At 42.3% G+C, this 27,807-nt stretch overlaps 1 protein-coding gene across 4 annotated transcripts in view; it reads right to left on the bottom strand.

The window, feature by feature from the left end:
* ptpro (protein tyrosine phosphatase receptor type O) overlaps nucleotides 1-27,807 on the bottom strand; it is a 171,239-nt gene that overhangs the window by 35,759 nt on the left and 107,673 nt on the right. For all 4 annotated transcript variants that reach the window (XM_043713538.2, XM_043713539.2, XM_043713540.2 and 1 more), the window contains 6 exons: nucleotides 26,010-26,130; nucleotides 23,844-24,037; nucleotides 18,068-18,179; nucleotides 14,623-14,774; nucleotides 9,085-9,205; nucleotides 4,869-5,002 (listed from right to left, as the gene is read on the bottom strand). In XM_043713538.2, coding sequence (XP_043569473.1) covers nucleotides 4,869-5,002; nucleotides 9,085-9,205; nucleotides 14,623-14,774; nucleotides 18,068-18,179; nucleotides 23,844-24,037; nucleotides 26,010-26,130 — 834 coding nt within the window. The remainder of the gene's footprint in view (nucleotides 1-4,868; nucleotides 5,003-9,084; nucleotides 9,206-14,622; nucleotides 14,775-18,067; nucleotides 18,180-23,843; nucleotides 24,038-26,009; nucleotides 26,131-27,807) is intronic.

Here is a 27,807-nt window from a genome sequence, read left to right as displayed (position 1 = left end):
GATATGAGGGGCAAATCTTTTACACAGAGGGTGGTTCATGTGTGGAATGAACATCCTCAGGAAGTGGTGGATGTGGATACAGTTACTATGTTTAAAATGTCTTTGGCGAGGTACATGAATAGGAAAGGCTTGAAGGGATATGGGCCAGGAGCAGGCAGGTGGGACTTGTTTAGTTTGGGATGGACTGATTGGACCAAAGGGTCTGTTTCCATGCTGTATGACTCTATGAATGGGGAGGAGCTCACAACTTCCTAGGGTCTGTGAATATGCAGCCAAGTTCTGGGCCAGCAGTCGAGAGAATACGGATTTGAAACTCAAGAATTTTGTGGCAGTGCACTCTCCTGATATGGTTTTATTCAAAAAGATATTTTTCAAAGCCAGTTTTTTTTTTAATAACAGCCTTTGGTATTTTAGCTCTGCTATTTTTGGCTGGTGTTGACTGAGGACTTTAACACAGCAATCCCTCTGCACTCAGGGTGCAAAGGCAGGTACTGTTCTCTTTGATGGAGTCATATCGTCATAGAGATGTACAGCATGGAAACAGACCCTTCAGTCCAACTCGTCCATGCCAAACAGATTGCTTAAATTAATCTAGTCCCATTTACCAGCACTTGGCCCATATCACTCTGAACGCTTCCTATTTATATACCCATCCCGATGCTTTTTAAATGTTGTAATTATCCCAGCCTGCACCACTTCCTCTGGCAGCTCATTCCAAACACACACCACCCGCTGAGTGAACAAGTTGCCCCTTACGTCCCTTTTGAATCTTTCCCCTCTCACCCTAAACCTACACCCTCTAGTTCTAGACTCCCCAACCCCACGGAAAAGACCTTGTCTACTTACCCTATCCATGCCTCTCATGATTTTCTAAACTTCTATAACCATCACAAGTGAGGCGAGGGGTAGGGAGAAGGGGATAAATCAAAATGGAGCTTGATGGGGAAATAAAACACTGTATCCCCCATGGTGCCCACCTCTCTCAAAAGGCATCGAAAGCATTGATGGACATTACGTGCTCCCTCTCCAAGGATTGCCAGACACAAATATAACCAGACTATGTTTCTATATGCCTCCCCAGCACATTTTTTTCCACCTGCATTAATCCCATTACCAAAGTGATATCTAATGTGGTCAGCAATTTAATTGGAACAGCACCTCCTCAATGGGATGGTAATCAGACACTTGGATCTCTCAGTTGTTTCAACAGCAGGAACATAGAGAGGGATAGACCTGAGTCTACTAACCTCTGGGTTTCATTGCCTTTCAAGTTTCTGATGGCTAATTTCCATGCCCAGCCAACCAATCTACCAAATCACTCAGACCACAAATTGAAAGTCCACAAACATACGCATGGAGAACAGCTGACCCATCTCCTTCTTCTGCATTGATCATGCCCAGGAGCACAAGTATCAAGTTATTACACACAATGCTGACCTCCATGAACTGACCTTTACTGGAATTGATAATCGATGGTTAATTAGTGGAAATAATTATGATAAAATATAATACATGTGGTACATTCCATATCAATACTTACTGAACAGTTACATTTCCAGAATTCTCTGAATAAGAAAATCCAAAAACAGGAATCAAATATGCACAGTACAATAATGAAGATTCCATACTAGTTGAGTAATATTGTAATTTCATTGGCAAACTAGCACAGGACAAGTGCAGAATTTCTTACTGGCTACGAGAATTCTGATGCATGCTGTGAGTGTGTGCAAGATTAGAAAGTAGAATTTTTATTTTGGAATCTTGTCAAAGATTTTGATAAGGCTCAAAATTAAAATGTCAACAATTAATTTTCACTGCTCCAAGTAAAGCAAAATATTCCACAAACAGCAATGTGATAATGCCAATATAACTTGTTATAGCATTGTTGGTCCAGGGCTAAATATTTGCCTAGACACCTTGGAGAGATCTTGGAGGAGGAACATCTCCTCTTCCACCTTGGGACCCTCCAACCACATGGGATTAATGTGGACTTCACGTGTTTCCTCATTTGTCCCATCCCTGTGCCCACCCCCCACCTTATCCCAGCTCTTCTAACCTGGCCTCATGACGTTTCTTACTGGTCCATCTTCCTTCGCACCTATCTGCTCCACCCTCCTCTCTGACCTATCACCATTAGCCCCACCTTCATCTACCTATTGCACTCTCAGCTACCTTCCTCCCAGCCCCACTCCCCTCCCATTTATCTCTCTACCTCCGATGAAGGGCTTATGCTTGAAAGGTTGATTCTCTTGCTCCTCGAATGCTGCCTGACCTGCTGTGCTTTCCCAGCACCACACTCTCGACTCTGATCTCCAGCATCTGCAGTCCTCACTTTCACCATGGAGAGATCACCTACTCTTCTTTATAACAATCTCAGATCCTTTATGCTCACCCAATAAATCCAAACAGAGCATTGGATTGTGATAATGAAACTTCCAACTATGCAGTGCACCCTCAGTAATCCATGTCTTCATTCAACTTTTGATTCATCACTTATATTAGGAGATCCAGATTCAGGAAAAAGTAAATACACACAATTTTTGTGCAAACATTGTGTACCTCTATGGATTCTGACAGGAACTGTTTAATTACCACAAGCATCAAGCCCTTAAAAAGTTCTATGTGACTTCTGACACAGTAATCAGGAGCATTGTACTTCCATAATAAATGGTTACTTCAGAGGAATAAAACTGGACAAGTGAGTGACAGTGAAACCAAGTGAACTGTTCTTGACAGGCTTTCAGGTGACAGGGAACCCTCCAAGACAATAGTTACTCAATTCAGGCTTGGTTCACATTTCGTCATACACGCTCCAACCATCTCTGAAATTCGTTTGTACTGAAACCCAACAGGCAATTTATAAACTGTAATGTCCAAAAAACAGCAATGTTCCAATCACCCAGATCATCTTCTTTCATGTCATACACAAGATAGCATGTGAGGCAGTGCAGTATTCCCTTGGTACATCATGATATGCTAATCGAGATTCTCTAGAGTAGGGCCTGAACTCATAACATCTGACTGACAGCTGTGAGTGCTCCACCTGAGCCAAGACTCACAAAGGTGATTCCCGACAAGCTCTCGAGGGCTTCTCCTTTGAAAGAAAGTCATCACTATTTTTGTTAAAACATTCCCTAAAGCATTCCCTTAGCATGCAATACAGAGAAATAAGATAACACACCAGTTTCATTCCCTCACAGTTTTGGCTTTACAGCAACTGTTTCTGACAACAATGTGGTGCTGATCTTCATTAAAACAGAGAAACCTGAGCCCTTCTGAGCTCTGTGGTGCCCCAATAGTTCACCAAGGGCACCTTTCCCCAAACGTTTCTTTTTGATATTAGCAAATTGTGAGCTTTGTAATCCTCCAAACTGCAATAAACCTCCAGATATCCTGTTTCAGCGATGTAAATCTTTGTGCCATTAGCACTGTTAACACTCAATCTGAGCTACATTTCTGACTGTACAGATTTGGCAAAACTCACAGCGTTATCAAGCAAAATGTTGGAGTCTTTTCCAATTTGAAGTTTTCAAAGGAAATGCCAGGGAGTAGGGAAGAATTTAAAATTACCCATCAGCTAATTATACAGGGACGTTTATTTCTTAAATTTCTCTTATTTAAAATAAATATCCTTATTTCTAAGGAGGAATGAATCAAACCTTCTGAACAGGACACTACAATGGGAAATACCAAAGAAAGATAGACTAATGCGATAGGAGACTAAGAGAAGGTGACGAGCAGTGGACAAATCAGGGGCTATCACCAGGAAGGTGCTCACTGCCCAAGTAGCAAAGCTATGGTGTAACGGAGAGGAAACAAGTACAAATATTAAAGATTGTTCGCAACACTAGGCTTGCTCATTAGTGCTCAAATAAATATACCAAGGTAAATTAGAATAAAATGCACACTTTCCCCACAAAAGCCACACAATATCCCCTATGATTCCCACGTAATGTGGATAAAAACCTAGTGGAGGCAAAAACACTTGCAAATCTCCCCTCTGGACGCTGATGGGTAAACATCAGTACTGGAGGATCGTAGCAACTTTCTTGACAGTGCTAAATACCACACCGATTGCAAGATGAGCAAGATCCTTATAAACTTCACTAGTTACCAACATTGTTGAGGCAGAGTGAAATAATTGTTGAAAAATCATTCAGAAATAATTTTAAGAATTGGATATTTATATGGGGAATCAAGTGATAACTCAAAACAAGTTTTACTTATTCTACATCAGCTTGTGCTGTACTTGAGTCATGTACTTGCTGCCTGGAATGTGTACTCACTGGGTTCCTATTCCTAACATTATACAGTTTTACTGCCCCTCCACACCAGCTCCTAATTTCCACAATGCACTCCTCAGGATAATGCTTGGAACCAGCCAGACTTCTGCATTCAAACTCCGGGAAGTCCCCGCAGCCCACACTCAAATCATCGGCTTTCCAAAGCACTTCATAAAATAAACAAGGGCATTTACTGCTGACAAAATCGAGTATGAGCGCTGCACCCCCTGGTTTTGATACAAAAACCAGTTGGTGGGATCACCCCTGCAGCTCTGAAACATGTGAAAGATCATAAACAGGTAACAACGTGTATGGAACATGTGACCTGGGGGATGAAGGTGAGACCTTTACCGAGGGCTGATCGTTCATCCTCAGGTGAGGGGAATGTCTGGAGAATGGAGATTTTTTTCCCAAAATGTCAACTCTCCTGTTCTTCGGATGTTGCCTGACCTGCTGTGCTGTTCCAACGCCACCCTTTTCAACCTGGACAGTTGGCCTTATCTAACTGATCCCCAATGGTTCCAACCATGATCTAATTAGTGACAGAACCTGGTTCTGAAAAAGTGGAGAGAGCTGGCGACCAACCTTTCCTTCATCTCTTGCTCCAACCTGTTTGCACGTGACCTCATAATGATCAATGACTCCTTCCTCTACCCACAGGAGTGTCACCGATGTCTGCGTTTTGTTGACAGCGAAGAGTGACTTGGGAGAAGCAGGTTCTGTGAACAAACAGTGAATCACAAAACCAAAATGGATTAGAGCGCTCTGCAACTTGAAGAACCAAACTGGTAAAATTTGACCCTGGTATTTATAATGAGCAGAGATAAATCTTTCCCCAGCTTGGCCTATTGCCTGGACTTCAGAAGTAAAATGAATATCTACCTCTCCTGTTCTCACTATACTACCAGGATCGAATTTCTGTTCAAAATATAAATATTTCTTTAAATGGCATCCATTGGCAGGGTGAAGTGCTTTTCCATGGAGAAGACAGAGACTCTGGTGGAACGGAGCTTAGGCTGCTCTTGCACACCTCCTAGTGGTTGTTGTGAAGGTGCCCCGTCAAGAGCTCTGAGGCACTGCGCACAGCAAATGGAGACCACGAACTGGGGAAAGGAGAGAAAGCAATTGAGGAATTTAGGAACACGTTTGGCAATTTATGAACAAATGTGTGAAAGACTGCTGTAAAATAAAACCAGTGATGCAGCCACATACTTACCCAGGAAGTGAGTATCCGTTATGCATCAGAGAAAGTGCCAATCTCTGCATATATCTTATCTTTAGAACATTGTATGCGTACCAATGTATTCAGGGGCACAAACACCTTTAAACAGGTCTGAATTAAGCCAATATTTTATGTGAATTTAAAGACAATCCGGTTCAGATTTGGGGACAGGAGGAGTTGCTTAGTGCAAATGTCGCAGGATTAAAAATCCAAAGGCTCAGGTTAATGCTTTATGCTCATGTGAGAGTTCAAGTTCCACCATTGGTGGAATTTAAATTTTATTAGTAAATAGGGAATTTAAAAAAAAATACTCTTACAATTGTTGCAAAAAAAAACATCTCATTCTCAAATGTCCTTTTATGGGGGAAATCTGCCATCTTTACCTGTTCTGCCCTACCTGTGACAGCAGTATGTTGAGTATTAACTACCCTAGCAAACCATTCAGTTTAAAGTCAGTAAGGTTTGGTGTCTAGGAAAATAATTCAATCCCACACCTAACAGAACACGTACCTGCTGGTGGACGAGGGCATGTATATGTTTCATGAAGGATACACATTGAATCAATCCTTTTTCTCTCCAGAAATCTGGCTAATTGTGTCAAGCATCTGTTTATTCTGTTTGTTTCAATGCATTTCATGATTAATGTCATCGTAACAATTTGACAACTTTACTATTCTCTGGGCAAAAGTAATCCATTTAACTTGCCTTAATTAATCCAAACTTCCTCATTTTTAACAAAAGTACAGAAATTGCTGGCGAAACCTAACAGGTCTCGCAGCGCCAGAGACCCGGGTTCACTTCCCGACTCAGGCGACTGACTGTGTGGAGTTTGCACGTTCTCCCCGTGTCTGCGTGGGTTTCCTCCGGGGGCTCCGGTTTCCTCCCACATTCCAAAGATGTGCAAGTCAGGTGAATTGGCCATGCTAAATTGCCCGTAGTGTTAGGTAAAGGGGTAAATGTAGGGGTATGGGTGGGTTACACTTCGGCGGGTCGGTGTGGACTTGTTGGGCCGAAGGGCCTGTTTCCACACTGTAAGTAATCTAATCTAATCTAATCTAATCTAATCTAATCTTAAGGTCTGGCAGCGTCTGTGGGAAAAAGCAGAGTTAATGTTTCGGGTCGATTGACCCTTCATCACATGGGTTTCGCCAGCTATATCTGTTTTTGTTTCAGATCTCCAGCATCTGCAGTTCTTTGTTTTACATTACTCATTTTTAAACGAGTAACACCTGAGATTTACTAAAATGGATGTTTGGTATCAATTTTGATCAAGTCTTTCATTTCTATTACATCAATTAAATGTCCTGTTTTACAAAGCAATGAGCAAGACATTAAGTCTGATTTCTTGAATATTTTCACATATTGGCTGCTGCCGCTGTAGCTAATTCGGATGAAGAGCTTTTTCCCGAAACGTCAACTTTCCTGCTCCTCGGGTGCTGCCTGACCTGCTGTGCTTTTCAAGTACCACTCTAATCTTGACTCTAATCTCCAGCATCTGCAGTACCCATCTCCGCCCTGTAGCTACCCCTACCTAGAGATCTCCTGCCATAGTATGGTTAGGTTGTCTGTGCTATCCTGACCCACTCATTGAAGCCTGATTGAATCAGCTCAGCAGCATCCATCGCCAAAAGATACCAAGGCCAAACTCTTTCTGTTGCCTCCTCTTTGCCCTCTTGAAGAGATCTCTGTAACTCCACAATTCTAAAGAAATACTGAGATCTTCTTTACTGGGCGTCACCTCTTTTCCTTCCTGCAACTTCAGGCACCTTTTTATACATCCTGCAGTTGTACGTTAAAATTCCAGATGCCCAGAATCTTAATTGTTTTGATGCTCATCCATTGAGTTGGCTCTTAAACCAAACAAATGGCCCAAAGCCAGGTCCTGGCGTAATGCACTGGGAATGTATCTACCACATGGAAAATCTGTGGTCGTACCAATCACGCACGTCAACTTTACAGGCAAAGAAGCTGACAACTGAAGAATAGCCCTAACATGTCAGAACAAATATCATACAGGGGCTTTGCATCTTAAGATGTTGGTATACTCAATATGCCATTACTAACGCTGGAGAATAAAGGAACTGGGATACATGAAGGGCTGAAGACACATAAGTGCTGATGTACTGGTAGAAAATGGGGTGATTTGAGATTTTTCCAGAGCTAAACTTTCCAGAAGTAGTTTTAAATCCGTCATTAAATGATTCATTCTGGCTGAAGCAAGCTCTAGTCAATGCCTATTAGATCTTATAGTAAACATAAAGGAGGAAAGCGGAAGTAACACTTGGATTTTAATACACTAGCCCATTATTCTCCATGGATACATCAACATTCACTCTCACATATCCACCACACCCCCTTCACACTGTCCCAGTCTGATTCTTCTAGTCTTAGTTATCAAACACCCCGGACTCCACAATTTGCATTCTTATAGAATTATCCGCTGCTCCAGCACTCCTAAATGGAATTTGTCGTTTTCTCCCACCCCTTAACCACATTAAATTGATGCTCTTCTTCCACTCCTGCCCCCAACTTTACACACACAGAGGCTTGCAATATCTCGAAGTTCATATCTGCATCCTCCGTTCTCCCTCCAAGGTATTACTCTTACCCTCTGTCTCATTCTCATTTCCCTTTATTGCCATAATTTGTTCCTTTCTCCTCAAACTGTCATTATTCCCACTCTCCACTTTCACTGCCATCTACTCTCCTTCTTCCCTTTATCATTGTCATCCATTTCCAGCACTTCCACCAAACAGCAGTCCTGTGGCTAATGCAATATACCAGGCCCCTGTCAGCTTGGTGCCAGAGGACTATAGCCTCTGCCTACATAAGAACCTCTTATTGAGTTACCATCCCTGGCCGGTAACGCTGTGGTCATCAAGCAGGGACAACGGCCCATTTGGTTAGTTCAGTATCAGCCAAGCAAGTGGTCCTGGTGCATTCACCTTAATTTAACTTAACAACCAGATTTCCTGACCCGACCTGGCTCTGACACACTACAACCCTAAGTGACTGATGGTCAGTATCTCTGCCTCTTTTCCAACTTTAGGATAACTTTACATGAACTACACAAAAATTGGTCCAAATCAGGAGCAGTCTCCACTCCAGTTTATTAGTCAGACTTGAATCAAATTCCACAGATGGAGTGTAATAAACTGGAACTCCTCCATACACCAAAACCAAAACTGCTTTATCATATCTATTGACTCATTCATATTCTGAGGATAACAGATAATTTTCTATTTTACAGTTCAATTTTAGTTTGTGTCGGATTTGTCCCTGGCTTTACACAGTCTGTGAAACAGAGCTCAACTTAAACTCCTTCACTAAATTTGTTTTGGACATTGCATGGATTTGATCATTTTGATCATGGGAGGCTTTAGATCCTGTGGAATCCACACACTCCTTATTCCAGCTACACCGTGACATGGCTGGGTTAAGCTTTTATGGTTTTCAAGCATTGTACACTTGTTAAACAATGAAGCAACGTTACTGCAGTCAAACATTACATCAGGATTATGAGAACAATGCCCTCAAGACACCTTCTACTCGGTTGGTAAATGGAAATGAGCTACTTACGGAGTTGGATGATACGCGGTGCAGAGGAGTTGCTGCTCCCTTCTGTGTAGGCTACCACAGTTAGGTTATAGATGTCTCCAGGAGGCAATCGAAGCAAAGTTGTCATTGTGCTATGAGGCACCTGTATGGAGCAATAGATTGCTATTAGATACAGAACCTCCAAATTACCAAGTGGCAAAGTCCAGTCTTCCCAACCTCCCTGGAGCCTCACATTGATCTTGTGACTGTGAAAGGAATGAGATGGCTCTGAGGCCAGTGGGAGTTGTGACTAGGCTCCAGGGATGAGTCATTTGATAGTTTGGGTTGTTTAAACATTTTAATAAACTTGAATTGAAAGAAGGTAGATAACTTGGTGGATATAGGCACGGGAGGTGCAAGACAAGTAATATCAATGCTTTCTCAAAATTGAGTTTCAATCATCCCTTCTCCTTCCTATGATATTAAATTGGTCTCTGGATGGTGCTAAATTCTTTAATTCAATCCTGCAGATGATTACCTAACACTTTGTAAACTGTAACTCTGGACATTCACATCTATCATTCCCAGTCCTTCCTATTACCTATCTACTTAATCAACTTCTCACAGTTCACACTCAATGGTCTTGCTCCCAATCATCTTCAAACAAATTACAATCCTGGAACATATAGCTCTGCCCTTGATTCCTTCTCATCACAACTCTCATCAACCCCAATCTCCCACAATTTGTAACTTGCTCAGTGATTTCACTTTCCGTCACCCTGCCCCCATTCTATGTCATGTCCCATTCTCTTTAATAAGCACTATTGTCACCTACTTCTCAAAGAATGCTCAGTCTTTTGACTTCACTGCATCTTCACCTTTTCTTCAAAACTTTGGAATATGCATTTCCCATTGAACTGGTCAGGGCCCACCTAAATTCTAGAAATCTGGTTTCTTCTGCAGTGGAGCCCAGATTGACAAAAATCGGGAGTCTCAGTTAATGCCATGATGTTGCCAACTTCCCCATTCCCCTCCAACATTGTGCTCTATAAACCATCTCCAAATCATTCATTTTTCATGTCTCCACTCAAACCCACCACAATAAAAGCATGCACCCTCACTCGGGATCCTCGTTGTCAAACTCAGTCAAACACTGCCTTGATGTCACTCTCACCTCAACTCTGCTGTTCAGCTTTTTCGTTCATGTTTGGACCATGGTTGGAATGAGGTCAGGAGCTGAGTGGCCCGGGCAGAGCCCAAACTGAACATCAGTGAACGGGTTACTGCTAAGCAGATGTTGATAGCCCCTTCAATGATAATGTTGGTGATCGAGAATAGACTGATAAAGAACAAAGAAAAAGAACAAAAGAGAAGTAGTGTACAGCAAGAGGCCCTTTGGCCCTCCAAGCCTGTGCTGACAATCATGGCCTAACTAAACTAAAAAGCAAACCTGCTGCCCTTGTTCGGTCCATATTCTTCTATTCCCTCCCTATTCATGTAATCATCTAAGTGCCTCTTGAATGTTGCCCACGGATGGGCCCCAGCTACACCTGCTCCTTTGTCGGTTATATTGAACAGTCCCTCTTCACAGTAGGTACACAGGCACTGTGCCACAACTCTTCCGCCGTTATATCAATGACTGCATCATTGCAGCGTTCTGCACCCAGGCTGAACTGGAGCAGTTCATCAACTTCGCCCACAACTTCCACCCCGCCCTCAAATTCACTTGGTCCATCTTGTACACCCTCCTCCCCTTTCTTGACCTCACCATTTCCATTTCTGGCAAGAGTCTCCAGACAAACATCTACTACAAACCAACAGACTTCCATAACTACCTGGACTACACCTCCACCCACACAGTCTCCTGCAAGTGCTCCATCCCATTCTCCTAATTTCTCCACCCTCCACTGCATCTGCTCGGACGAGGAGACATTCCAGCCGCGAGCACCCCAGACATTCAACTATTTTGAACAACGTGCTTTTCTTCCCTCCATCATCCAGACAGCCCTCGGCTGCACCACCTCCATTTCCCGTTCCACTGCTCTAAACCCAACCCCCTTTCTACGCACCTATCACCCCACCAGTCTCCACATCCGATGCATTATCATCAAACACTTCTCTCCAATTACAAATATACCTCACAATCAAGAACATCTCCCCCTCCCAACCCCTCTCTGCCTTTCGCAAGGCCCGTTTCCTTTGACAGTCCGTGGTTCACATGTTTTTTGACATGTAATGGAGTGAAATGAATTGCTTGTAAACCAGCATCTGTCACACTGGGGTTCTCTGGTGGAGACCAAGATGGATCATCTTGGTCACTTCTACATGAACATCGATCTTGTCTTTTGCACTGATGAGCTGGGCTCCCCTATCACTTAGAATGGGGATATTTGTGGAGCAAATTCTTTTTTAGTTGTTTACTTGTCTACCACCCTTTATGAATGGATGGCACAGATTACACGGTTTAATTGTGATCCATTGGACTTGTTTATCACTTGCTGCTTCCACTGGTTGGCATGTAAGTAGTCCTGGATTGTAACTTCTCCAGGTAGTCATCTCTGTTTTAGTTATGCCTGGTACTGTTCAAGCCCTCCTGCACTCTTCATTTCGGACCACAGGAGGGCTTGATCCTCTGGCTTGAGTGGGGGATATGCCAGGCCATGAGGTTGCACATTGTATTGGGCCATGATTCAACTGCTGTTGATGGCCACAGAACCTCACAGATAGTTGCTGGATCTATTCAGAGTCTGCCCATTTACCATGGTGATAGTGCTACACACTGCGATGGTGGTTATTCTCCATGTGAAGGCAGGATTTTGTTTCCACAAGCACTGTGCGGTGGTTACTCTTATCGATACTGCCATAAACAGAGACAACTGGAACATGTAGGTTGGTGAGGAAGAGGTCAAGTACATTTTGCCCTTTTGTTGGTTCTGTTACTACTTGCCACAGATCCAGTTTAGCAGCAGTGTCCTTTACGACCTAACCAGCTTGGTCAGTATTGGCAATACTGAGCCACTCTTGGTGATGGAATTGAAGACAGAGCATACTCTGTGCACTTGTCACTCAGTGTTTCCTGTTGCTTCCTAAGACAAGTCGGAGTACTGTTTTGTCAGCCAGGGGAATGGGTAATATGTGGTAGTGAACTGGAGGTTTCCTCACTCATTTTGACCATGTAATCCAATGGTGTCCAGAATCAAAATTGAAGACTTTCAGGTCAACATATGCTACAGTGCTACCATTTCTGGTGGGTCAATTCTACCAGTTGAATAGGACATACCAAGGGATGGATGTCAGGGACATTGTCTATAAGGTATGATTCTGTAAGTTTGACTGTATCAGATTGTCGCTTGACTTGATGGTGATATGGAGGACTGAGCAGGGTTGACGGGACCGTGTTTGCCATTGTCATTTCCTGTGTCTAGTCAATTACAGGTGGTCCATCCCATTTCAATCCTTTTTTTTTTAAAGACAGTTTTGCAGTGTCATCTATGCTGATACAGCTTGGTGGGCAATGTCAGATGCCAACTGAGATGCCAACTCAGATGCCAACACACTGCTGTAGGCCTGGAGTCACATGTAGGGCAGATTTCCTTCCCTCCAGGACTTTAGTGAACCAGTGAGGCTTTTACAACAATCAACAGCAATTGCATAGTCACCACATTTAATTAAATTCAAACTTCATCATGGGGCCATGATAGGATTCAAACTCATGTCCCTCCAACATTAGACTGGTGCATTGGATTACTAGCCCAGTGACATTGACACTATGCCATCCTCTGACCTTCCCTGTCCCTGGGACTGCACCTCTGCGTTGGTGGGCAATGTGTGACTGTCTTTTGTTGCAGAGGCCACTGTTGCTCCTTACTGCTCAAACTCAACAAGTGAATAATAAATGTGCCTCTAGTTTCACCCTAACTGAACTCTGCCCACACCGTGCTAGCTAAACCTTCTGAGCAGCTCCACACATAATTGCAAGGTTGCTCCAGGGTCTGAAAGCTCGACATGAGAACACTCCCTCCTCAAGTTTGCTCCCCTGTCATCACCATTGATTAACAGTTACAAGCATGCTCAAAGTTCAGACTCACACAACACGAGGTTGTGACGAAGAAGCAGCTCTCCAAAAGCTTGTCCTTCCTAATAAATGCGTTGTACTGGTGTTGTCTGATTTTTAACTTTGTCCATCCCAGTCCAACACCAACACCTCCACATCAAAGCATCGTCAAAGGATTGGTTAGATTACTTGTATTTACAATATTTGCTACAGAGAATTGTGAACACAGCCCAACGATTGAGTCATAGAATTTGAATAGTTTCTCTACAGGGGTTTTTGGTTCAGAAATGTTTTTCCTTAAACCAGCCATTTAGCGAGATGGCTCCTCTGACTGCTACAGTGATGACCTCTTCAACAAAGAAATGCTATTTTAATTTTTTTTTCTCTTTTCCAACTGTTGATCTTGACCTGCCGTGCCTTTCTAGGTGGATCCCACCAGTGCCACCATATTTTGTCATGTGTTTTTCTTCTGTCCATATCTAGGAGTTTAGTGAGACTCACTGGTCAGGGAGAAAGCAAGGTCAAAAGCTGTCTCCAGTTGAAATGTCAAGTAGTTTTGGAGAAGCAAAACTTTAATTACAAGATACACTAGTGGAAGGGGACCATGTGCTGAAGGTTGTCTAGCAACAGTCTTAGGCATCAGAAGAAAGATCTCCAAGCTGGGAAGGATGGTCTCCGACTCTTCTTAATAACACTAGAACAGCTTGCAAAGTAGCTACCATGTTCTCCAAAGTATGAGTTTTGTTTAGCTAACTTCTTGCCTGAACAGACTGGTAAAATTAAGAATCAGGACCTCTAACTAATTCTCATTTGATTGGAAATCTGATTTGAACATCTTATCAAGTCTACAACTGTTAGCATTGAAATCTTGATGACAGAAAGTCAACAGACTGAGAGAAGTTTTTTTCAGAAAATCAGTTTTGAATTGAACATGAAGGCTTGGTTTCTTCAGGTTTTTTTCCCCAATTTTCTTTCTTTACAAGTACCATAGCACCTCGGTAGAGTTTTATTATCCCGGTGTGTGTGAATGTATCTGTTTTGAATTAAGGGATATAAGTTTGATTCTGAATATATCTTTGTTGCTACTTAGTTATGTGACTTGTACAAATAAAAAGTTTGTTTGAATAAAGAAGTTAATTTTGAGTTTATTGAAGAAACATGGTAAAAATCTGTTTTTATTTGTTCCCGATAACAAATACAAAGAAACAAATTAACCAGTAGACTAGTGGGTTATGATTGTTCATGCACCTCTACCATCAGAGCTGTAATATCACAGAGTTCATTCAATGTTTGTGTCTGTCTGCACTTGCCTTTAAGTTTTGTTCCTTACTCTAAGATATGAACTAAGAAATATTTCCTCATATTATGCAAACTGTAGGAAAATCTGAGCTCTGCCACCTAACTGATCCATCACATGGCAAAAGGAGGAATGACATTCCAATTGTTTGAGATGGGAGGTTCTTTAAAGAGTTAAATTCACTTTGATTTACCCGCACATTAGAACAAGCATAAAAGAATATACTTACACTCTTTTTAATAATTCTTTGTCCAACTGCTACAACAAGCCAATAAGGTAAGGTTGAATTGGATGCTTCAGTTGTAATGTCCCCGTAGGTCCAGCTAACAGAGAGTAGGTTCTTAGAATACTCCAGCCAAGTAATCTTCGGAGCTAGTGGTGCTATTCAAACGGCAAAGCAAACAGAACTCTTCAGAAAGGCAAATGTGAACAGATTAATGGATTATTATTCACACATGTCATCAAGAGACTTTACTAGTCCAACACTGCTTTACTATCATTTACTCTTTATAAAGGTGACATCATCCAACCTCTGCTCCTTGGGGCCCCACTTGGCACCCAGTCTGTTTGCCACAAGACATCTCTATTCTCAGACCTAATCTAGATACACAGTTAAGTGACTCCTTGATTTAAAATATCGATGCTCATTTTCAAATCCCTCTGAGATATTTTCCCTCCCGATCTCAATAACCTCCAAAACCTTGAACCATCTCTGCATGTCCTGCACATCTCTAGTTGTTATTGCTCTACCATTGGCTGCATCTCCAGCTGCCAAGGCAACAAGCTCTGGAATAACATTTTACTCCTTTAACACACTCCTTAAAATTTATCATTTCAAACAAAGCTTTGGTCCAATGTATTTCAGTATCAAATTTTGATTAAGTTGGAGCAACCTTGGAAGCTTTAACCCAATATGTGGACAGCTTGCTGCATTGATCCTAACTTACATTACCACATGTAGAATTCTGCTAAGTTCAAACTAAAATGCTCATTAAGATGGGATCTTGGTAAACATGTGCATAGACCTTCATATCCTTATGTATACTTTTTGATAGAAATGCAAACACAATGGCCCACGTTTATGATTGTAACAAAACTGTCAACGTTCATCGTCATACTCTGTAAATCTGCTAGCATTTTCTGGCAAGTGTGTTGTCAGTGGTGGAAATCAAGAACCTGTTTTCTGTTAATCGTCAATTGTCCACAAGATGCATTGCTGAATTCTACACAGATACAAATTTTAGATTCACTTGATCCAATGTGAACATCCAGTTTTTATCCAATAAAGACTTACTGCGAAATATCTGAAAATGTTAGACTGCATGTGCAGATTGATACTCCAAACTCTTCGGTGACATGCTCTTCAATACCAAATGTTTGTGTCTAGTTTGTGTTTGCAATAAGATTGTGGGACTGCGTTAGCAGCAGAATCTGAAGGCAACTGCCCTTCGGGTTTATGAGTTGAACTTTATGGCTTCCTGGTTATCAGGTGGTGGTAATCGTGGTGGGGAGGAAAGTGGGCAGGTTGGGTTGAGGGTTGATGGAAGATTGAGCAATATGCCAACTGTGCCCCATGTGCCTACCCAACCCCACTGTGAGCCAATTGAGGGCCTTAAGCAGCCATTAAATGGTCACTTAGAAGCCTCCCCCTGCATTGGGGGTAGGCCAGTGCAAAGTGTCTGACATGCCTGGTGAAACCTCATTGACTAGTGGATGGACATCTGGAAGTGGGTGTCTCTGTGTCCATTGGTGACTGCTCCTTCCCCCTCCCATTCACATTACCCCTCCCACAATAGTCCCCACCCTATTTGCCACACGTGCTGGACTGCCAGTCTGGTGTGACCCTAGACTTAGCTCACTGTCCAGCTCCAGCATAACTCTCTTGCTTCTGGGACTCCCCACAGCCATAGCAGTGGTCACCGTCTATCACTGATGCTTTTGGCATCGGAAAGCTACCAACAAATTGATTGGCTAACAGGCAGCTCTCTGAGGCAGGACCTCTCCCCTGGTAGTGACAGAGGGGTATCTCTTCCTGCCAATTAGTAACCTAACAGAAATTAAATGGCTGGAGCTGAGACAAATCAATGGAGAATGAGTTTGGTCTGGAGTTTATCCAGGGTCCAAGTTCCCATCACACCCAGTGGAACATTCAATGCCTTGTTCTTTCTCAGCAACCATTTCATGTATTTAATGCACGTCAGGGAAACATCTCTGCAAAACTAAACAAGTCATCCTGCAAGCTTATCCCAAATTTTGGAATGTTTGGGAGGTGATATCCTCATGGTATTATCACTGGACTGTTAATCCAGAGACCCAGGTAATATTCGAGGCACCCGGGTTCGAATCCCACTCCAAGAATCTAATAATGACCTTGAATCCATTGCTGATTGTCAGGAAAACCCCACTTGGTTCACTAATGTCCTTTAGAGATGGAAACTGCCATCATTACCCAGTCTGGCCTACATGTGACTCCAGACCAATGGTAATATGGTTGACTCTTAACTTCCCTATGGGCAATAAATGCTAGCCTGGCTAGTGATGAATGAATAAAAAATTCACTATTATTCTGAGGAGGGGTTTTAAATCAGAGGTTGAAACAAAAGGACTGATGAATACTAAGCTCATGGACATACGGCAGGTAGGGAGCTAAAGTAACATTCTTGAGTGAAATGCAGCAGTGGTAGAGAATTGCAATGTGACATCTCCCACATGGATAGCCAAGCACAAAGTCATGTTTTTTCAGCTGCAAGAAAAGTTGTCCATCCGAAGTGGCAACCAGAATAAGGTTACGAAATGGATGAGTGGAATGGATGCATATTCCTTCCATAGCTAGTGACCTAGTGGTTATGTTTATTGGCTTGTTAGCAGCCAGCTGAGTACCCAGGTGACTGACAATGATGTTTTGCCAGTGGTGTAAGATATGGCACCCACTGGTACTCCTGCCTACTGCCGATCACTGGCCTTTGTTGGATCGATTTGCAGATTGATGCTGAAGCCTATTGGTGACAGTCCAAAGATGTACAGGTTGGGTGGATTGGCCATGCTAAATTGCCCATAGTGTCCAGGGATGTGCAGGCTAGATGAATTGGCCATGGGAAATGCAGGGTAACAGGGAGAGGCTAGGGGTTCGGTCTGGGTGGGAAGTGCTTCAGAGGGTTGCTTTGGACTCAATGAGCCGAAAGGCCTGCGTTCATGCTGTAGTGATTCTATGATTCCGCATGCTCTTCAATACCAAGTGTTCATGTTCTTGCTGTGGCTTTACAGACAGCTTGCTATTTCAGCAGCGCTGGAATGTTAATGGTACAGTGATGCATATGAGCAGCTACCTTTGACAGGAATTCCAAGGCACTGGGATGTGCCTTCAAACACTGTTTAAAGGAAAAAGCATCAGTTACAGGTTTCAGGCTCGTAAAGTCAAAATCAATTTTTGGATTTAATGCATGGTTTCACAAAATCATAAAGACAACTCAAAACTGAAGTTTAAAATAAAAACATGTAACTTGTGGAAAAATCTAAGAGATAACTGGAACTAAAAACATGTCCAACTTAAAACATTGGAAGTATTTTCCATTCAATGGATGAGCATGGAAACAAACTAAAGGGATGGGATTGTGTAAAACAGCCTTGCACACCCCTGTTGCACTACAAGAAACTGTAAAGCACCCTCAGCTTACCTGTTATGTAGCTCATTAAAGATCGGTCACAGCAACTCATTTCAGGCTCTCCCCAAGACACCATCGTGACACGAAACTCATAACGTGAGGCTGGTTGCAAGTTAGTCACAGTCTGACAATGAAACACAATGGCAAAAAGCCTTCTTTTAAAATAAAATTAACATTGTGCATAGCATCATAGTGAAATTTTGGCCAAGTGTGATATGCATTTGTTCTACAGCGTGATAGTCACATTCCTCTGTGGACTATACACGAATCGCGTCATACAAACAGCACTTAAAGTGTTGGTGATCAAATCGTGCTGCAGCCAACACGTGTTTTAAAAGCTTGCTTTTTAGAAACTGTGTCCCTTATCTGTCAATCACGCTAAAGTCAATTTATGCTGACGAAACACTGCAGCAAAACAACTTAGTTTAACAAGAGAACCTAACACTGTAAACGGTTGATTATGCTGGCTGCAAGGAATGTTGCAGGGAGAGTCAGGCAGTTCTACATCAGAAGAAAGAAATGTATGTTTTAAATATATACAGTAGTGAATTCATAAACTAGCATTCCTAACCTCAACTGCATGCAATTTGAACTCTAGATGAAACACACTTTATTTCCTTGATTGTAGGATAATCTACCTCCTTGACTACCTGTCCCTTTCTAGCCATGGTCCTAATCAGTGGACTGGTTCACCTGTTTATTCAGCATGGAAGGTGCTGACGGGAGGTTCCAACCTGAAACACCCACTCTCCTGCTCCTCTGATGCTGCTTGACCTGCTGTGCTTTTTACAACTCAACACTTTATCAACTCTGACTTTCCAGCATCTGCAGTCCTCACTATCTCCACTACGTCTTCCATCCCAATACCCAGTAGAGGGATGGTAGCCCATGCCTTAAGTGACCAATCAGAACAAGGCTGTCCCCATATTTGAGAGAGAAAGAATCTGTGTGGAGCTGCTCCAATCACAAGTAGCTTCTCTCTCACGTTGTCAATCTTGCAGCATCAAACATGGGAGAGAACTGCTCTGTGATTGGAAGGTAGGGGCTGCAATGAGAGAGTTGCTTGGATTGCTATCGGTGTGGCTCTGGCCTCATGGATGGTTCTCAGCACAGCTCCTGGCCTTGGGAATGGCTGTTAGCCTGGCTATGGGCCTTGTTGATTTCTGATGGTGTGGTCTAGACTCTACTGTCTCTTATAGGGGAAGGCGCGTGGATAGGAGGACACTGCAAAGGAGGGAGTAAAGAATGGAACCTGTCAATGGTTGATCCAAGTACCTGGGAGCAAGGAAAACTCAAATTCACTGTGAATACTGAATTGCTTGAAAATGAACATGTAATCTCTGACTTAAGGCTGCATGAGACCAGGAGCAACAGCTTGAGGAGGGACATAGTGAATTCTTTAGAAATCAACACTGTCAATTGTTAAATTACTTTGCAGTTTTGTGATCCGAGGTGCAGTAAATGGAGTAGTAACTATCTGGTTAAAATGTTCCAGAGTTGCGTATCAGCAATAAACACATTAGCTGTGATCTCACTAGCTGTAGAAGCTGTGTTCAGGGTGATGGATTTTGTATAAAAGCATCCGTCAGATTTAAAAAAAAATGCTAACCTTTTCCTCTTGTCTTGTGACAATTTAAATACTGTGATGTCTAAGATATTAATGCTTTCCTTGTGTTGTGGCTTTAAGTTTAATAGAGTGTTGATAACAGAAGGCATTGATGAACTCTTCTCATTCTGCTTTTGTGCGAATCTATGAACTCCAAACATAGAATCAAAGAATCCCTACAGTGCAAAAAGAGGCCGTTCAGCCCATTGAATCTGCACTGACCTTACAAAGAACATCCCACCCAGATCCACCCCCCACCCCATAACTCCATTTGAGGTTTTTAACCATGGTGAACCAACATAACCTGGACACTACAAGGCAATTTTTAAATTTTTTTAAGCATGGCCAGTCCACCTCATTTGCACATCTTTGGACTGTGGGATGAAACTTGGGCACCCGGAGCAAATCCACACAGACACGGGAAGAACGTCCAACAGACAGATGCCCAATACTGGAATTGAGCCTGGGTTCCTGGTACTGTGAGGCAGCAGTGGTAACCGCTGTGCCACTCCACTCAACTCAGATATAATAGATATTGTTGCCGTGTGTCCTGATCATCAAATAAGTGGGTTTGTGAGAATGTAAAAGGAGCCCCCAAAAACCAAAAAGTAGTCCTGAACATTATAAAGTACCCTTGAGAAGAGTCCTTGAAAAAACTTATTTGGACATCGGGTCAGGTTCAAAGAAGTGAAGCTAGGTGCATCACGTGATGACTAAGTAGCATGCAATTGTCTGATAATGCCAAGGTTGAAAAGTCTATCCTGCTAAAAACTGATCTTTCAATGTCCTTTACAAACAGAGACATGGAGTACACAGCAATGACGTTTGATGAAATGATATGAAGAAAGTTAATTCCATCGTGACTATTGTTACTAATTCTAGACACCTCTGAAGAAGAATGTGAAGGTTTTGTCGAGGAGTCAATTTATTTTTACTAGAATAACTTCAGGGATGAATCTTTTAAAGCCAGACTGGGGCAGATTGGTATTGTATCGTTATTTCTGTCATGGTAGACGAGATGGTAAAGAGCAGCTGTATTTTAAGATACACAAAATATGCCAATAATGATATTTGGGAGGTCAGGGAATGGGAGGGGGGAACTTTAATCTGAACTGTGGACTCAATCTGCCTAAGTCTGGCTTTAAAAAATGTAGAACAAAAACAGAAATTGCTGGGAAAACTCAGCAGGTCTAGCAGCGACTGTGGAGAGAAATTAGAAGTAACATTTTGAGTCCAGTCCTGAGGGAAGGTCACCGGACCCGAAACGTTAACTCTGATGTCTCTCTACAGATGCTGACAGACCTGCCGTGCTTTGCAAACTATTTCTATTTTGTTTCTGATTTATAATTCCCACAGTTCTTTAGGATCTTAAAAGATGTGGCACCGAAGAGGCCACTGGAAGTGGGTTGCCAGTTTAAACGTTATAACGAGACTTGGTCCTGATTTCTTTTTTGAAGAACACTTTACATTGCCACATCAAAGTTCATTGTGGAAAGGCTAGTTTGCAATGTAGAGTGATGCCAACAGCATGACTTCAATTTTTAGATTGACTGGAGTTACCATCAAGATCCTATCTTCCCAATTCCATCCTTTACCCAAGGTTTAGTGACCCTCAGGCTAAACCAGCACCCGTTATTCTGTCTACTGAGAAAGCAAACCCATTGGACTGTGGTGACCTTATTGTAGGAAATCAAAGCTCTTGGCATTTGCGTACCAGTTAGCATGGATGGAAAATTGGCAGAAAACAGAGTATGAATGATTGCGTCTTTGTCTGATTGGCAGGATATGATGAATGGAGTGGCGCAGCCTTGGCTTGTCACAGTTTATATCAACGATTTAGGAGCAAAGACATGGCAGCTACATTTACAGTTAATGCAAAGGTAAATAGGGCAGCACGAGGATTGGGTGGTCAGAGATGAACATTTATAGGATGAATGAGTGGGCAAAAATCTGGCAGATGGAGCACAATGTAGAAAAATTTGAAGCTGTTCACTTTGGCTGGACGCATAAAAACGTACAGTAACCCTCAAACAGAGTACTTACTCAAACAGAATTCCAAGGTGCAGTGGGAGCCAGCTGGTCTAGTGCACAAATTATAAAATGGTAGTGCACAAAATCCAGCAAGACCTACAGTCTGGATTTCAATTATGAAAGAAATTGAACATAAAAATAAGGATCTCAGAGCTTAGTTGTACCTGGAATTGATGGAACTACATCTCAAACACTATGGCGATTTTTGGTTTCCCTTATTTAAGCATGGATGTAAATGTGTTGGAGGCAGTTTACGAGATTGATGCATGGAATGAGTGTGCTGTCTTATGACGATAGCTTGAAAAGGTTAAGCCTATTTCCATTGGCGTTTTGGAGAGTGAGTGGGAACTTGAATTATACAAGATCTTGAATAGTTTAGACAAGGTCCACATGGAAAGCAGAGTTCCTCTTGTGGGTCAGTCAGGAACAATGGTGTTAAAATATGGGATAGCCCTTCCAGTCAGAGATGAGCAGAATTATTTTTCCCTCTGAGGATTGAGAAAGTATGCAACTCTGCCTCAGAGACAATGGAGGTGGGGCTCAGTGAATATATTTAAGGCAGCGATAGATTGATTCCTTAGCCTTGAAGAATCTGAAGTTATCAGGGGTAGATGGAATGTGGAACTTGAGACACAAACAAATCAACCATCATCTTAATGAAAGGCAGAGGCTCAAGAAACTGAAAAGTCGACTTCTGTTCCTAACTTGTAAGTTCATAAGTTTAACTCTGCAAAGTTGGGTTCAGGAAACCCATCAGCTCCAGAGATGTAAGGATCCAGGAGGCAAGTAGCATAAGATCACAAGAAAATGCCTTTCCGCATGCTTCTTACCCTCACCAAGGAGTGTTTCTGCTTCATGAGAAACCCAGGTTATTGAGGGTGACTTCCAGGCACAGAAACTGTCAACATTATCAGACACACGTCACAGAGTTAGAGTATGGGGAAACCCTGTCTTTTGCATTTCTCAGGTATCAAACCTCTCGCGTCACTGATCCACCCATGGCAGGCTAAATCACTGCCATAATTTCAGTCAAATGTCCAAGGGAGAGCAGAAAAATTATTCAAGTGAAATGCAAGCACCTTTTCAGAAAATAAAAACATTGACTGTTGGAAACATATTCCCAGAATCCCTAAAATGCAAAAGATGCCATCTGATCCATCGAGTCCAAACCAACCCCCTGAAGAACATTCCACTTAGACCCATCCCCCTAATCTATCCTCGTAACCCCGAATTTCCCATGGTCATTCACCTAACCTACATGCCTTTTGACTGTGGGAGGAAACTCATGCAGACACGGGGAGAAAGTGCAAACCTCACACAGCCAGTCACCCGAGGGTGGAATCAAACCTGGATCCCTGACACTGTGAGGACAGCAGTGCTAACCACTGAGCCACTGTACCACCCCATATTGCCCTACTTGTTTGCAGCTAGAATGACAATTAAGCGAGTGGATTCTCAGGAAGGAACTCTCTTGTGAGATTAAAAGTGGTTTACTGCAATTGTATCAAATGTTTACTATTTATGACATTTTATTTATTTAGAGAGATAGCTGAACCTAACACTTCCTTAAAGTTCACAGTGAGTCACTGTTAGAATTTCTTAGCTAAAATGTTCTCGTTATTTTCAGACAAATATGACACACTTATGGGACTTGACCTTCTAATCTAGAGGTAGGGACACATCCACTGTGCCACAGATCCTGTTGTTGAAATATTCTAAAGTCTAAATCCAAAGTCTAAACTAGAGTCAGGTGTTACACTGATTCTATCATCTCCTGAAACCAAGAGCAACTAATGAGCTCAATGAAAGAAGGGTTCACTTTTCACTCCCTGGGTATGTAACCAATTGATCTGAGCAACTATGAACATAAGGAGTGAAGCTTCACATACCAGTGAAATGTGACAATGTGGTGAAGACAAAAATGTTTACCTCTGGGAGATGAAATGACCAAGTGAATCATCCAACCTTAACCCACACTGTCTGATTTTCATCCCATTAATTTCACTGGGGCTGGGGAGAGGAGAGAAAGGCAACTTCTACAAACTGTGGACTATTTGCTCAATTGCTTCACCATCCAAGTGATGAAGCCAACAATCCAACTTGATGAATTCAAGGTCCCCAAAACGTAATCATTACGGTGAATTGAATTACCATCGAGGTTGTTAAGGCAATTGTGAATGGAATATCTTGGATGGTTTTCCATTTTGAGTTTTGGTTCAGCGGATCATGATGGTACATTTCCACAACGTACTTTTTAAACACCACAGAGTAAGGTCTGTTCCAGGTCAACACTACTGCTGTGGGGCCCAAAGGGTATAATATCAGATTCTTCACTCCTGATGGCTCTGTGGAAAGAATAATAGGTTTAAAATTAGGAGTCTGTCCATTATTAAGAAGACTTTTATGAGAAGTAATATTAACCTCTGATCCATAACTAAAGCAGAGACCTAATAATGAATGAACATGGAACAGTACAGCACAAGAACAGGCCGTTTGGCCCACGGTGTTGTGCCAAACATGGCACCAAGTTAAATTAATCCCTTCTGCCTGCCCTTGGACTAAATCCCTCCATTCCTTGCATATTCAAGTGCTTATCTAAAAGTCCCTTAAATGCTCCTGTTGTATCTGCCTCCACCACCAACCCTGCCAATACATTCCAGACTGCTACCACTCTCTGTGTAAAATAAAACCTGCCTCTTACATCTCATTTAAAATACCCACCTACACATCCCTGCTAGTGTTGGATATTTCAACTCTGGGAAAAAGTTTGTGACCATCAACCCTATCCATGCATCTTGTAATTTCATAGACTTCTATCAAGTCTCTTCTTAGCCTCTGCCACTCCAGAGAAAACAACCTGAGTTTTTCTAACCTCTCCTTATAGTTCATACCCCCGAATCCAGGCAGCATCCTCTCCCAAGCCTCCACATCCTTCCTGTAACGTGGGGGCCAGAATTGGACGCAATACTCTAAATGTGGACTAACCAAAGTCTTAGAAAGTTGCAACATGGCAATCCCATCTCGTACTCAATTCCCCAACCGATAAAGGCAAGCATGCCATATGTCTTCTTTATCACCCTTTCGACTTGCATGGCCACTTTTAGGGAGCTGGATGAAATAAATGAAGTTTTGAATCACACAGCTTCATCATTATCTGAATGTAGATTTGATGGACTATAGGTGGGGGCCACAAAACAGTCGGATGAATTCTTTAATTAATGTTCCCTTCAAGGTTTTGGTGCAGGACAGATTGAGGTGCTTGGATCTGGAGATGCTCAGCTGTCAGACCTTCCTATACACTGGTCCATGGTGTCATACCCTTCTGGATCCCTGGAATTTATACGGTAAGGGGTTCAGTGAAACACTCTATTCCTTCTTGTTCTCCTTACAGTGTTCCTTTATATCTGTGGTGATATACCAAAAAACACTTCATTAACTGGAAAACACTTTCACAATATCCAGAGGTCATGAAAGATGCTGGAAGGGTGATGCAGAAGGCAGTTGGGAATCCGCAGAAACATTCTGACATGATTTCTATTGCCGATGTTGTGCTGGATATTAGCAAAATATTTGACATTTTCTCCCCCTTGTGCTGTGTAGTTCAATATTAAATAAAACCTTACTCATGAGAAACCATACAAAACATTACTGAGACCACAGCAAGAGTATTGTGTGCAGTTGTGGAATCCATATCAAAAGGAGGGATATGATTGAACTGGAGAAGGTGCGTAGGAGATTAACCAGGATGTTGCTTGGCCTGGAGAGTTTCAGTTATGAAGGGAGATTGGATAAACTGGGGCTATTTTCTTCAGAGCAGAGGAGATTGTGTGGGGTCATGACAGATGTTTAAATTATGAGGGGGATTAGATAGGATAGACAGGAAGAGACTTTCCTCTGGGTGGAGGGTTCAATGACCAGGAGTTGTAGATTTATGGTAAGGAGCAGGAGGTTTAGAGGAAAAACGTTTTCACCCAGAGCGTGCTGGCAAACTGGAACTCACTGCCTGTAAGGGTGGTGAAGGCAGAAACCTGCATAATATTTAAGAAATACTTAGATGTTCACTTGCAAATGCCGAGGCCTACAAGAGTATAGGCCAACTGCTGGAAAAAGGGAATCAAGTAGAATAGTTAGGTGGTTGTTTTCAATCGACAGAGATGTGATGGGCTGAAGGGCTTTTATCTGCACTGCGATTGTACGGCAAAGGATGTTCAATCTGACAATAGTGTATCCGTATGGTTTTTAAGAGGTAATTCTATTCACGTTCAGCCTCATTAGGGCCTACTGTCAAGGTGCTGTCATGGATTCCATAATACTTACTCAAACCAAATGTAACTGGGAGAGAAGGAGGGCCAACAGCAGGGCCATTTTTCAAGTAGACCACAACCTGGTAATACGCTCCTGGCATTAGGTTTTCAATGATGTTACTGCTCAGATTTACCTGATAAAGCAAAGAGATTTGCAGAAGTCAAGTATTTTTCTGCTTTTGATACCTTAAGACTCTTAAGACTTCCAAAACAATTATTGTCCAGTCACTGCGGAGATATCAGTCCTTTTTACCCTTCACAGTCAGATCAGGTCTATATTATTTATGGAGATCGACTCATTTACAGCATGTTAATATTTAATCTTGTGTGTACACACACACACATACACACACAAGTCTCCACTGGCAATCTCATTGTTCCTTCCACGTATTAGAAACTGCAATATTAAAATTCCAGCTTGGTGCCATTTATACTCGAGTTCACTGTTCAAAGTATACGAGTCTGTTTTCAAAAACACATCTTGCAAAATGATTTTTGGCAAATGCCTGCATGTTATAAATTAGAATAATGAAAAACACATTAACAGTGTACATGGTTTTGCACATGATATCTTGGGGCTAAACTAATAAATTCTGTCGGCATTACGATGTTATGCAGCCACTAGTTCTTAATGAAAAGGCCTCTCATTTCAACAGTCAGTGGGCCAGTGAATAGATTCTCATCTAGAGCAGAGATCAATTATTTGATCCAGCTTAAAGTACTGTAGGAAGGGCTGGAATGTGCGTTTAGTCGCAACATTAGACCCACCTATTACATGGCTGATGGTTTACTCTACAAGTTAAGGAATTAGCTTATTAAGTTGTGGTACCTTAGTGTAAATCTAGAAAGATTCATTTAATGAAACAGTGGCTAGTAAGACATGTGGTCTACATGTAGTAGCCATAGTCTACAAAGGACTGTATGGCATCTAATTGAACAAACAATGGAGTATTACAGACCAGCATTTTTAGGAAAGCCACATACACTGACCAGATACTCAACTACAACAGCAATCATCCCAACACCCACAAGCTGCATCAGGACCTTATTTAAATGGGCCAAAACACACTGCAGCACCCAGGAACTATGAGCAGCAGAAGAAAAAATACTTTGTACAGCATATTCAAGAACAACAGGTGCCCAATGTACACAGTCCTCCTATTTTTAAACAACAAACCCAAACAATAAAACATAACACGGCCAGAAACTCTAGCCACACTACCGTACATCAAAAACATCTCAGAGACGACCACCAGACTACTCCGACCCCTTGGCATCATGGTAGCCCACAAACCTACCAACACATTGAAACAGCTACTGATGAACCAAAAGGACCCCATACCAACAACCAACAAAACGAATATCATTTACAAAATACCCTGCAAGAACTGCAACAAACACTACATTAGACAGACAGACAGGAAACTAGCCAGCAGGATACACGGGCACCAAATAGCCACCAAAAGACATGACCAACTATCCCTCGTACCCTTACACACAGATGAAGGACACCACTTTGACTGGGACAACACATCCATCCAAGGACAGGCGAAGCAGAGACATGCACAGGAATTCCTAGAGACCTGGCATTCAAACCAAAACTCCATCAGTAGACATATTGATTTGGACCCCATTTACCAACCTCTGAGAAAAAGAACTGGAAATTATATCACCCACATTTAACAGACCAAGACATAAAACAGAAAGCGGGACAGAACACCAGCGTTTAACCGGAGGCTCCCTGATGATATTACCTAGCATGGTAACAAAACGTCTCAGAACAAATCTACCAGCTCAGTGAACAAACTTAC

Source organism: Chiloscyllium plagiosum, unplaced genomic scaffold (genome assembly GCF_037043375.1).
Source record: "Chiloscyllium plagiosum isolate Xiang-an unplaced genomic scaffold, Cpla_swu_hap1 HiC_scaffold_23, whole genome shotgun sequence".
Taxonomy (NCBI): Eukaryota; Metazoa; Chordata; class Chondrichthyes; order Orectolobiformes; family Hemiscylliidae; genus Chiloscyllium; species Chiloscyllium plagiosum.
This window is presented reverse-complemented; position numbering and strand designations above follow the sequence as displayed.